The sequence below is a fragment of the Brachyistius frenatus genome, unplaced genomic scaffold, assembly GCF_029030835.1.
Source record: "Brachyistius frenatus isolate BFR_SWC_R1_liver_20210118 unplaced genomic scaffold, ASM2903083v1 Contig_11, whole genome shotgun sequence".
Lineage (NCBI taxonomy): Eukaryota > Metazoa > Chordata > Actinopteri > Embiotocidae > Brachyistius > Brachyistius frenatus.
Genome location: NW_027210610.1, coordinates 2,794,756 through 2,804,819, shown reverse-complemented (window position 1 = coordinate 2,804,819; position 10,064 = coordinate 2,794,756). Strand labels below are relative to the sequence as shown.

Below are 10,064 nucleotides of genomic sequence, written 5' to 3'. Positions count from 1 at the left end.
TTTTATGAATTGGCTAATCACAGTCACATATTTTTTTTAAATACGCCAGTCACTGTCTTTCCAGTAGACTCTGACGAAAGAAAAAGGAAAACTTGTGAAAGTGTCACACTTGTTATTCTCAGGGATAGACTGTAGGAGGGGAGGAGATTTTTGATACTGTGAAACAGACTTTTTGTAAATGTGTTTTTGCAAATCAGCATTTGGCTTGAATATCAACAGTGATTGTGTTGTTGCTCACAAGAGGATTCGCTACTCAGCAGTATTTTTTATACTTTTGTTTATGACCTTTCTTACTCTGGCAATTTAATAAAATAAAACAAAACATGAGACGTTCTGTTGCAGCTCATTTTCATACATCAGTTCATACATAAACAAACAATAATGCAACAATAAATCTCATTTTTGTACAAAAAAATTAAATTTAAATAATGATCTTATATTCTATTAACATATTTTATTCCTAAAACCTGTTGAAGTTCAGATAAATGTAAATAAGTAGTGCTTTACTGGAAAGAGAACATGATATTTAAGGAATATATTTAGCTTGTAAACATCAACATCAACATATCAGCAGCCAGGTGGTAATTGCCTGTCATTAGAAACCAGATTCATCCTCGTTGGCATCCGTCCATCAAATTAGTCGAGGACCAGCTGGGGGTTTTGGGCCGTGAAGCAGCAGTAGACTCTGGCTGATATCTCTGGTCCGATGCGTCTCTCTTTGCCTCCGCTCTTCACCACGAGGCCAGCCAGCAGCCCCTTCCTCTCCTCCTCCGACCCCAAGCTGTGGTAAGCCTGAAAAACAACAAGGGATTTTAAGTTATTTATGTGAAGCCCTCATACCGAGGCGAGCTCAGATGTACCTGCAGCAGCAGCTGAGGAGATGGGTAGGTTGCGGTCACAGCGGAGGCAACAGCAGGGCTCACTCTGTTCAGCTGTTGGATCTGCTTGCTCCAGACCTCAATCAGCCCTGAGCCATCCTTCTCGACCCGAAACCCGCTGGCCCACGATCCGTCCACGCAGAAGGGCAGCTCTGTCCGCTCTGTCAGGAGTCTGCGAGGACGAAGGAGGGGACAGTTAGGTACTAGCACTTTGGTTTCAAGTTAGAAAGATAGTACAGAATACTGGATTCATAGACTAGTTGGACTGGTGTGGTGCATACTTGAAGGGGCGTTTTGACAAAGCCTTGGTGACGGCACACACATGGTCAGTGACGTCCTGCCAGCCATCCAGGAAGACCACAGAGATATTTTTACAGAGCTGGAGGTACACAAGAACCTGGAAAGACAGTTGAGTGATTCAAACATGAAGGTTGGCTCATATAAAGTGTACAGGAACAGTGACATGTCAAGTACGTACGGTGTTTAAGAAAAATGTATCTGTTAACTATCAACCCTCTGAAACATACAACTCGGTGGTAAATTGTCTAGAAAGTTATCGTACAACATTGATGGAGGAGAAAGATTCAAATGAAACTGACCTCCTCAATATCAACATTCTTCATCCCCAATTTGGATTGTAGCATCTCATCTAGTAAATTAACACCACAAGTATTTGTCCTGTTGATAAAGCAAATTAAAAAGTCAGGTCTGAGTGTTTTATCTCTACAGAGTTGAATGAATTTAGGTTAATAAAGTTAGTAAATAAAAGAGTAAGTATCTCAGTGGCCATCATAAAACACAGACAGACAGATTTACTGACCTGTAATCTGGCTCACAGTCGGTCACTAACATAGTGACCACCATCTTGGCATCACTGTTAAGACACTCCAAAAGAGGACTCAGGAAAGGCCCTGTCCCCGTCTCCTCCCCTTCGCTGTCCAGCATCTGCAGTGCAACGTCGGTGTTATTAAAAGACATGTTACCAGGCGGCCTTCCTGAAGCCAGAATCACAACAGTCTCCAAACAGTCTATCATGTTGGTATTACAGATTAAAAAGTTGCGTACTTTTTTCACAGAGATGATCATGTCCATGAGGTCGGTCAGACCCAGGACCAGAAGCACCTGCTCCTCCGCCACAGACACTTCGCCGTTTTCTTCCTGTTTAAGACAAAACAGTAACAATTCACTGGAAAATGAGAAAATGAAGCAGATAAATTGTAATGTGAAGATTACATGCATTTAGAGCAGCCTGGTGTGTATTTGAGAAGTTACCTGAGGCAACTCTCTGGTCCAGGTGATGCTCTGAGCGAGCTGCTGACTCTCGATGCTGAACCTCCACTTAAAGGAGGCCAGGGTGTCCAGCAGGATGTCGGAGTCATCCTGCTGCAGCAGAGCTGAAGAAAAACACACACACACACACACACACACACACACACACACACACACACACACACACACACACACACACACACACACACACAGGCACTAAGATAAACAAAATTGTGCACACTGATGCAGTGTTTCAGGGTATTATGCTCGTTGTGGGACTCATAACTGGGTCAGATGACGCCTTTACTTTGACGTTTCTCATGCACTCGTGCTTTTGATAAGAGGAGCAAAAGTTTCCAAAGTAGTTCAGCTGCTGTAACAGAGACACTTCATCTTTGTGCCCAATATATATATAGATATTTTTAATTTTTAATATATATATATCTATAGATATATTTCCTTTCAACAGTGCTGAGATCTGAGAGCTAAAAGTAAATTTTCAGCACTTTCAGGGATTGGGAGTTTTTTTTAATTTTTTTTTAAAATTTATCAACAACTTATGGCACCACAAAATGTTAACAGATCAAACAAACGGAAATACACCAAGTGTGTTAGTTTTCCTCGAATTAAAATTAAAATATGCAGTTTATTATTTAAAACTTATTCAATAGCTCATTTGTTATTTTATTGTAGTATTGCAAAGTGTATTTTGTTGCCTCAAAATTTACATTTAAAAAAAAAAAAAAAAAAAAAAAATCCCTTCTATCGTCTCCACAGTTGATGGAGTCCGAATGTCCGACACCCCTGAAGGCAGCACCGTGAACCTCCTACCTGGATCCACGCAGACGGTCAGAGACTTCAGGCAGTTGTCTGGCCTGAACCTTTTCAGGTTCTCAGACGCTTCTCTCCTCCTCTGCTGCTCCCGCCTCCTCTCCTCCTTCTCCTGGGCTCTGAGCGCTCTCTGTCTCTCCCTCGCCTCCTTCCTCTCCTGTGCTTTCCGTCTGTCCGCCTCCATCTCCTCCTTGGTGCGACGTTTTCTTGCAGGACCCGGCGTGCAGGTTGTTGCATCTCGTGTCGGAGGAGCCAGGTCCCACGTTGGACCGGACCCCCTTTGTGTTTCCGACGCCGGGACAGTTTTGCTCTGGTCCTCTGAGCTCTGCTCCCCTTTCAGTTCGGGGCTGGTCGTTACAGTTTGACTGTTTAATTCGGGTTTACTTTCAGCATCGCTGTCCTCAGATTCAGATATTTCCCACGTTTTTGCTCTACGCAAGACGGACATTTCACATGTTTAAGACACAATCCAACTCTGAATACACCGACATGCCTGCGGATTTGTTTTTAATCGCCGCCATGGTGGCCGCTGAGGGACAAACTGTCCAAAACGCGCTACATGCATCCCCATATTACTTTGCAGGAACCTTTCACAAAGTAAACCCATTTTTTTTTGTTTTTTTTACTTTTTGTATTTTGTATTTCATGTTTGAATAGCGCACTGCCCACCATTTTTTTTTTAATGTTGCTGTTTAATGTGTATTTCGATCAAAACGACCTCAAACATTAAACATTTAATAATTTAATGACGTTTTTAAATATGTTGAGTCATTGAAAGGTCCATTTATTTCAGATTTTTTTTTTTTAAATCCCGATTTCTAAAATGATGTAAAAACAAAAAAGTTAGGTAAGCTACTTGAAAAACATAATAATATAAATAAAACGTGCATTATCGAAATGATTTTAGTTTTCGTTTTATGTTTATTGATCTAATATTGTATAACAATTTTTTTTAATGTATTAATGTAACGAAACAGTGCTGTTTGTTGATAAAGTTTCGAGGAAGGAAAAAAAAAATATTGCGGTTCCGGTCTACGTCGATCTCTAAACAACCCGCAACGTCATTACGTGCTTGTATCTATGACAACAGCCCCATCCATGTGCCTTTAAGAGCTGCGGTTTGTGGACCTCACAGCACAGGAGCAGCGGCGGACCTCCTCAACTTACCGCCGCCAGTCTCGCTACACCGGCCCGTTCATGTAAACAACAACACAAACATGTGAATTGGACGTTTTATTTAAAAGCTAACACACTTTTCCTCGCTATGGAGCAGCCGGCGGAGAAAGGTACGTTTGACTCCAGCGTTGTTTCTCAAAAATGACTCCGGTCTGCTCAGCGATTAGCGGACCTCTGCCTCGCAGCACACTTCAGACAAACACTTCCCTGAAAAAGTGGAGCACTGAAAGACCTACTCAGCGTTTTAAGCTTGAGGTGTTGTTAACAGAGCTCATGTGATTCAAGTGGAAAAGCTGTCTCATGGTTTCTTTGTCGGATTTATTACGAAGAAACAGCCTCTTGTGTATTTGATTTCACTACATTCACGACCACTAAACTAGTACAAACTGAGTATGTGTATGTTTTCCCATTGAAGGTTTATTTTTTTTTTCTTAAAACATCCTTCCACTCCAAAATTGTTGATTTCTTTTTCCTTTTTTTTTTTTTTTAATGTTATGAGAAAATGTGAATCTGAATTATTACTCCGAATATTATCATGTTTTCAGTGAATCTTTCCAGTTTTTTTGTTGTTGTTTTTTTTACAGAATTTATCTCTCAAAAGTACAAAAGAAGCATTAACCAGAGAGACGTGTATGTTGTATTCAGTTGAGTCTTCAGTGAGAAAATAAACCAACCAAGGGTGATCGTTTCATGGCAATATTGTACAGAAACACAGACGCCAAATATCAACATTTTGTTTTATTTGTCGGGTGCATGCAACATTTAGGACAACATTTTATAACCGTGTTTGTCAGTCTGTTTGTTTGACGGTCATATTTCACTGCAATAATTATGATGGAAGTGAGATGAAGACTTTATTTTATTCGATTTAAATGGATGTTAACAACAACAACAAAAAGTTCAGTGGGAACATACTGTGCAGTTTACAAAATGGAAATAAATCACAGTCTCTGACAATACTCAATATATCAGAAAATGAAATCTCAATAAATAACTCATAGGGCCTCTGGTTATTCCTACTCTGGTTATTCCTATTCCTACCATTGTGCTTTAATTGCTTTATTGTGGTATTTTAGTTCTCTGTCACTGAGACCATTGTTTTGTCGTTGTTACAGCATATTACCGCTTCGTGGTGCTGTTCTTTAACTGTCTGCTGACGTTCGGCTCCTACTTCTGCTTTGACATCCCCAGTGTTTTACAGGATCAGTTCCAAGGGGTGAGTAAGAGGTGGCAGAGCAGACCAGCTTAGAGATGCTATCAGTATCCACATCAACCGACATGACCCGTGTAGTTTGGTGTCAAAGTCTGTCCTACGTTTGTGACCAGATAGATAAGCGCTTTAAACATTGGTTTGTCCTCATGTGACAGAACCTGACATGTCCCAATGCAACCGTGATCAATGGGACGGTGGACTGTGTGGAGGGACTGGGGATGAGCCCCCAGCAGTACAATCTGCTCTATGCCATCTATGCTTGGACGTAAGCACATTCCCACATTGACTGTACCGTATGCTCATTAATGGCGTATCAGAATAGAGCTGCAGTTTGTGCTTCTCTCTCTCCATCAACAGAAATGCAGTCGTGGTGATCATGGCTGGATTCCTCATTGACAAATTAGGAAACCGCTGTAAGTCTACACGCAGTGAATCTGCAGCATCTTCAAATCTGTCTTGGGGAAACAACAGACAAAACAGCTGATGGTACATCGACTTCTGTTTCGCAGTCGGGGTGTTCCTGTTCTCTTTTCTGTGTGTTTTGGGCTCGTCCCTGTTCGCACTGGGCTCCCACTTCAAAGGAACTCCCTATCTGCTGCCACTAATGCTGACAGGCCGGCTGCTGTTTGGATCAGGCAACGGATCTCTGACCAGTAAGACCACCTTTTCTATCGGTATAAACTCTTTACGATGTCAACTCTTAAGGAATGTTACCGAATCACTCTCTCATCCTTTTCCTTATTAGTTGTTCAGAACCGCATCACGGCCTTCTGGTTCAAAGGGAAGGAGCTGGCGTTGGCCTTCGGTCTGACGCTGGCCTTCTCTCGCCTGGGATCGGTCCTCAACTTCTTCCTCACCCAGAAGTTTGAAGAAAAATACGGCATGCAGTGGACTCTGTGGGGTGGTAGGTCAAGAGGTGTTCGCGGTGTGACAGTGTTACAGCAAGAGTGTTCTCGTGTTACTCTGCATGTTATTCTTTGTTTTCTAGGAGCACTGTTGTGTGTGCTGGGCTTCATTTCTGCCATCATAGTAAGTGCTTTGGACAAGATTGGGATGAGGCAGCTGGGTCTCGATGGAACCATCCAAGAAGAGTCCCGCAAAGTGGTATGAACAGTGTTTTACTAATAATCCAATCCCGTCATCATTATCAACTATCTGATCGTTTCTCCATTTCATTTTGAAGTAGTGTGCACACGGTATGCTGTGTGGTGACGGTGTGGACTGTGTTGTTTGTTTCTGTGTGGGTGTGTAGAGGATTCAGGATGTGAAGCTGCTGTCGCTAAGATACTGGCTGTTGGTTTTCACCATCATGTTCTTCTACAACGGCATCTTCCCCTTCATCGCCGACGCCAGGTAGAGTCAACACATGGCACGTGCATGCATTTGAAATAGGATAATAAAGGTGGTGTACATCTAGAAAATAAAATGGAAACCTGTGTTCCTTTTAATTAATTTAGACTCTTATTGATACTCAACCAGCTCTATTTTAACGTACATTCATACGCTGTGTTTTCCTCTCCAGCAAGTTCATTCAGGATAAGTACAGCGGCTACAGCCAGAAGGAGGCGGCATACATCGCCGGGGCGGTTTACGACAGCTCGCTGGTCCTCTCGGCCAGTGTGGGCATTCTCATAGTAAGTGCCCCCGTTTCTAATCTGCTCAAAGGTCTGTTTCATTTGGACAAACAATTTACAATTAAGATGGTTTGACACGTGACACTCTCACCTGTGTGTTTCAGGATTATGTAGGCCTGCGGGGAATTTTTGCATTGGCCTGCGCCGTCCTCACGCTGCCCGTGTTTGGACTGCTGGCCTTCACCTTTGTCCCTCCTCTGGTCTCCACCATATGGCTGGGAGTCACCTACTCCTTTGCTGCCGTAAGTTTGGCTCAAACCGATTGATTTTTATGTAAAAAAAAAAAAAACATTTGGTTTTCTTTTTACCATAAAAGCTCCTTCAGTGTTGATCTTGGTACATTTTTATTATTAATTATACTGTATTGTTTCTATTATTATTTAAAATTCTTCTACATAAGCATCTGAATGATGTAAATAAACTTAACAAGAACAGAAAATGTGAACTTTAGTGTGATTTTTGATTTCATTTGCCAGTGTGTGTCCCGTGTCAAACTGTTTGCTGTGCGTGTTGTTTTCCAGGCCAGCATGTGGCCGTCTATTCCCCTCGTAGTACCTCAGGCCACTCTGGGAACGGCTATGGGCCTCGCCACCTCCGTACAGATGGTTGGTATTGGGGTGTCCAATCTTGTTGTCGGACAGATTTTGGGCACCAAGTCGAGGTATGAAACACGTCAGATTAGCATCTCACTCCAGTGCATTAAGGGTCCTTGCTCTGTTTGTACTTGCGACTACAGTTTCTCCATTTCTTGTCCAGTGAAACTAAGATTCCGCTGTGGCGTTGGCAGCAGATGATGATTTTCATGCTGGCCAACACCATCGGCTGCATTGTGACTTCAGTGATGCTCAACATCGTTGATCACAGACAGGTCAGATGTGAATTCTCACTGAACACGCGTATCCTCTGTTTGTCACTTTTTCCAGCTCTTTGTACAAAGCAAACGGTGTGCTCAGTTTAGATATGTTTTTGTGCAGGGCGGGACCCTGAACAAGACAACCAAGAGGTCAAGGCAGGCAGAGCCAGACTCAGACCGACAGCCGCTCACCCACGGAGAGGAAGATGAAAATGAGGGTGATGACGGCGCTGTCCGGTCTGGTTCTATCAACTCATGAGGTTTTCACTCTCTTTAGTATATTTTATACGCAGGTGCACATTTTATTGTGTTGTAATTTCATATGGATAATTTCATATTTTTTTTTTTTTTGCACACCGTATTGAAACTACAATATTTCCTTTTACTGTGATTTATTAAGCTACTGTGCCAATAGCCCCTGCAGCTGTAATGACAGTAACTTCCAGTTAAATAGTATTTACACTCAAATTGTACATTCAGTATATGTTATCCTAAATATTCACTATACAATGTGCATAATTATTGCAGGTGTTTTGTTATAATGCGGGGTAACAAGGGAAAAAGTTAAATGTGAGCAAAAATTTTTTAACTATTCCTGCAACCGTTTTTATGCATTATTGTTTTTTACTTGACCTTAAACATGTTTTTTTTTTAGTTTGACCCTTAGCTATTAACTCTACTGCCATTCATGACTGTTCATGTTACTGAGGTTATGAAATCATTTTAATGATGTCGAAAATTGCAAAGTCTGTTTCTTTTAATGATGTTCTTAATGACACAGTTTGTAAATCTTCTGGACCTTTACTGAAAGTCCTTTTACAACTTTAATGTTTTGATTCTCTTCCTCTAATGCAGCGTAATTTTTCAGCCACAAAAGAGCAGATGTAGAAATACTTTAGAAATCACATTTGTCACAAGAAACGGGGAAATTACTTAGAAAAAGGTTTTTTTTTTTATGTTAAATTACCGTACTTGAACTGTAAACATAGAGTCAGACCACCTAATAACTCTAATTTTCTTCCACTCAGCACATGTAAAGAACACAACAGCCAGTAGGTGGAGCTCTTTTCTCATTTCTTAACAATGGACAGACTACAATTTAATCATGAGAGTAGAAAGACTAAAGAAGGGTTTTCACTGAAGCTCCTCAGATTCTTTTTCCACAGTCGGCCTTTAATATATTCAATTCCTAATAACTAAACACTTACACACTGGACTCTTCTTTTGTAAGCCAGTGTGGATATTTGTGGGAAGCAGTCACGATAACAGTATTTCATATCACGTCCATCACACTGTCAATGAATGCAACAATGCAGCCTGCATTAAAATAGCTACAGATAAACAGCAGCGCACTTCTTTCAGACAAACACTGATGTTCCTCCAGCCTCCGAGCACTGTTCCTACTTAATGATGTGGATGGTTTAACACGGGTGACTCGTCAGCCACTAAAGAGTAGTCGGTGTGTTTTCTGCCACTTGTTAACCTTTTGTTGCTATTTGTGTCATGTTATCAGTACAGTTTATTTGATTTCTACAGGGTTTTATTTGACATGAACAGATATCGACTGCTACCAAATAAAATGAGGAAAAAGCACATGCTGCATACTGCTTTCAAAAAAACTCCGCTCTTTAGTGATTTGAACTGCGTTATATCAAACGGCAATACAGGGAAAAACATGTGCGCTCGGTGAGTTTACCTTCACTGCAAATCTCTTGCGTCCTCCTGGTAAGAACAGGTAGCATTTTGCAGGTAGCTAACTTTGTGATCTATTAGAAAAGACGGGTGTATTTTAATGGGAAATGTAAACACTTCCAACAGTTTGTAGCATTGATATTCAGTAAAACGTAAATAGGGAGTTTCTAAATTGGTCTGGACAAACTTGTCTTCTCTTGAGTAATGCAGCAGTCCTGAAATACTTCACTCGTACTCAAGATAATAATGAAATCCAGGTTCAGAGTGGCAACCTTTTGTCCCTGACGCTGAGCCAGGTTAAATGTGGGGCGCTAAAGTATTGAAAAGACTGCATGCTGGTGAACACCCAGTATTTATGTGTTTGTTTGTCTTTTGCAGGCCAACGGTTATAAGGTTTTTGAGGATTCATTATTTTATGTTGCAGCTGTTCTTATGGTCAATTATAATCTAACAAACAATGCCTGACCTTTTACAAACATGGCAGACATGTTGAATCTTTAGAGATTTTAACTCCATAT

General features: G+C 41.3%; 2 protein-coding genes across 3 annotated transcripts; one reads left to right on the top strand and one right to left on the bottom strand.

Annotated features, from left to right (window-relative positions):
- Positions 1–260: 260 nt before the first annotated feature.
- On the bottom strand, positions 261–3,501 carry eme2 (essential meiotic structure-specific endonuclease subunit 2). Of its 2 annotated transcripts, none has more exons than XM_069691530.1 (8): positions 2,979–3,501; positions 2,151–2,272; positions 1,944–2,036; positions 1,699–1,823; positions 1,478–1,556; positions 1,160–1,275; positions 861–1,050; positions 261–792 (listed from the first exon to the last, which is right to left on the bottom strand). In XM_069691530.1, the coding sequence occupies exons 1-8, from the start codon at positions 3,424–3,426 to the stop codon at positions 637–639; spliced, it is 1,329 nt and encodes a 442-aa protein (XP_069547631.1). In that variant the 5' UTR covers positions 3,427–3,501; the 3' UTR covers positions 261–636. The 2 variants fall into 2 exon arrangements, with proteins under 2 accessions (XP_069547631.1, XP_069547632.1); XM_069691531.1 differs by having other exon boundaries at positions 924–1,050.
- Positions 3,502–4,115: 614 nt separating this feature from the next.
- mfsd1l (major facilitator superfamily domain containing 1-like) lies at positions 4,116–9,196 on the top strand. Its single transcript, XM_069691516.1, has 13 exons — positions 4,116–4,264; positions 5,270–5,370; positions 5,523–5,632; positions 5,725–5,780; positions 5,877–6,020; positions 6,113–6,271; positions 6,356–6,471; positions 6,620–6,720; positions 6,890–7,001; positions 7,106–7,243; positions 7,523–7,662; positions 7,758–7,869; positions 7,976–9,196. Exons 1-13 carry the CDS (start codon positions 4,243–4,245, stop codon positions 8,111–8,113), a joined length of 1,449 nt encoding a protein of 482 aa, XP_069547617.1. The 5' UTR covers positions 4,116–4,242; the 3' UTR covers positions 8,114–9,196.
- The last annotated feature ends 868 nt before the right edge of the window (positions 9,197–10,064 follow it).

Coding starts and splice junctions, on each gene's coding strand:
- eme2 (XM_069691530.1), bottom strand. CDS start 3,426: ATGTCCGTCTTGCGTAGAGCAAAAACGTGGGAAATATCTGAATCTGAG. Junction 2,037..2,150: donor GGACCAGAGAGTTGCCTCAG/GTAACTTCTCAA, acceptor TGTCTTAAACAG/GAAGAAAACGGCGAAGTGTC. Junction 1,276..1,477: donor AGAATGTTGATATTGAGGAG/GTCAGTTTCATT, acceptor CTGTCTTTCCAG/GTTCTTGTGTACCTCCAGCT.
- mfsd1l (XM_069691516.1), top strand. CDS start 4,243: ATGGAGCAGCCGGCGGAGAAAG. Junction 5,781..5,876: donor TGACAAATTAGGAAACCGCT/GTAAGTCTACAC, acceptor TCTGTTTCGCAG/TCGGGGTGTTCCTGTTCTCT. Junction 7,870..7,975: donor ACATCGTTGATCACAGACAG/GTCAGATGTGAA, acceptor GTTTTTGTGCAG/GGCGGGACCCTGAACAAGAC.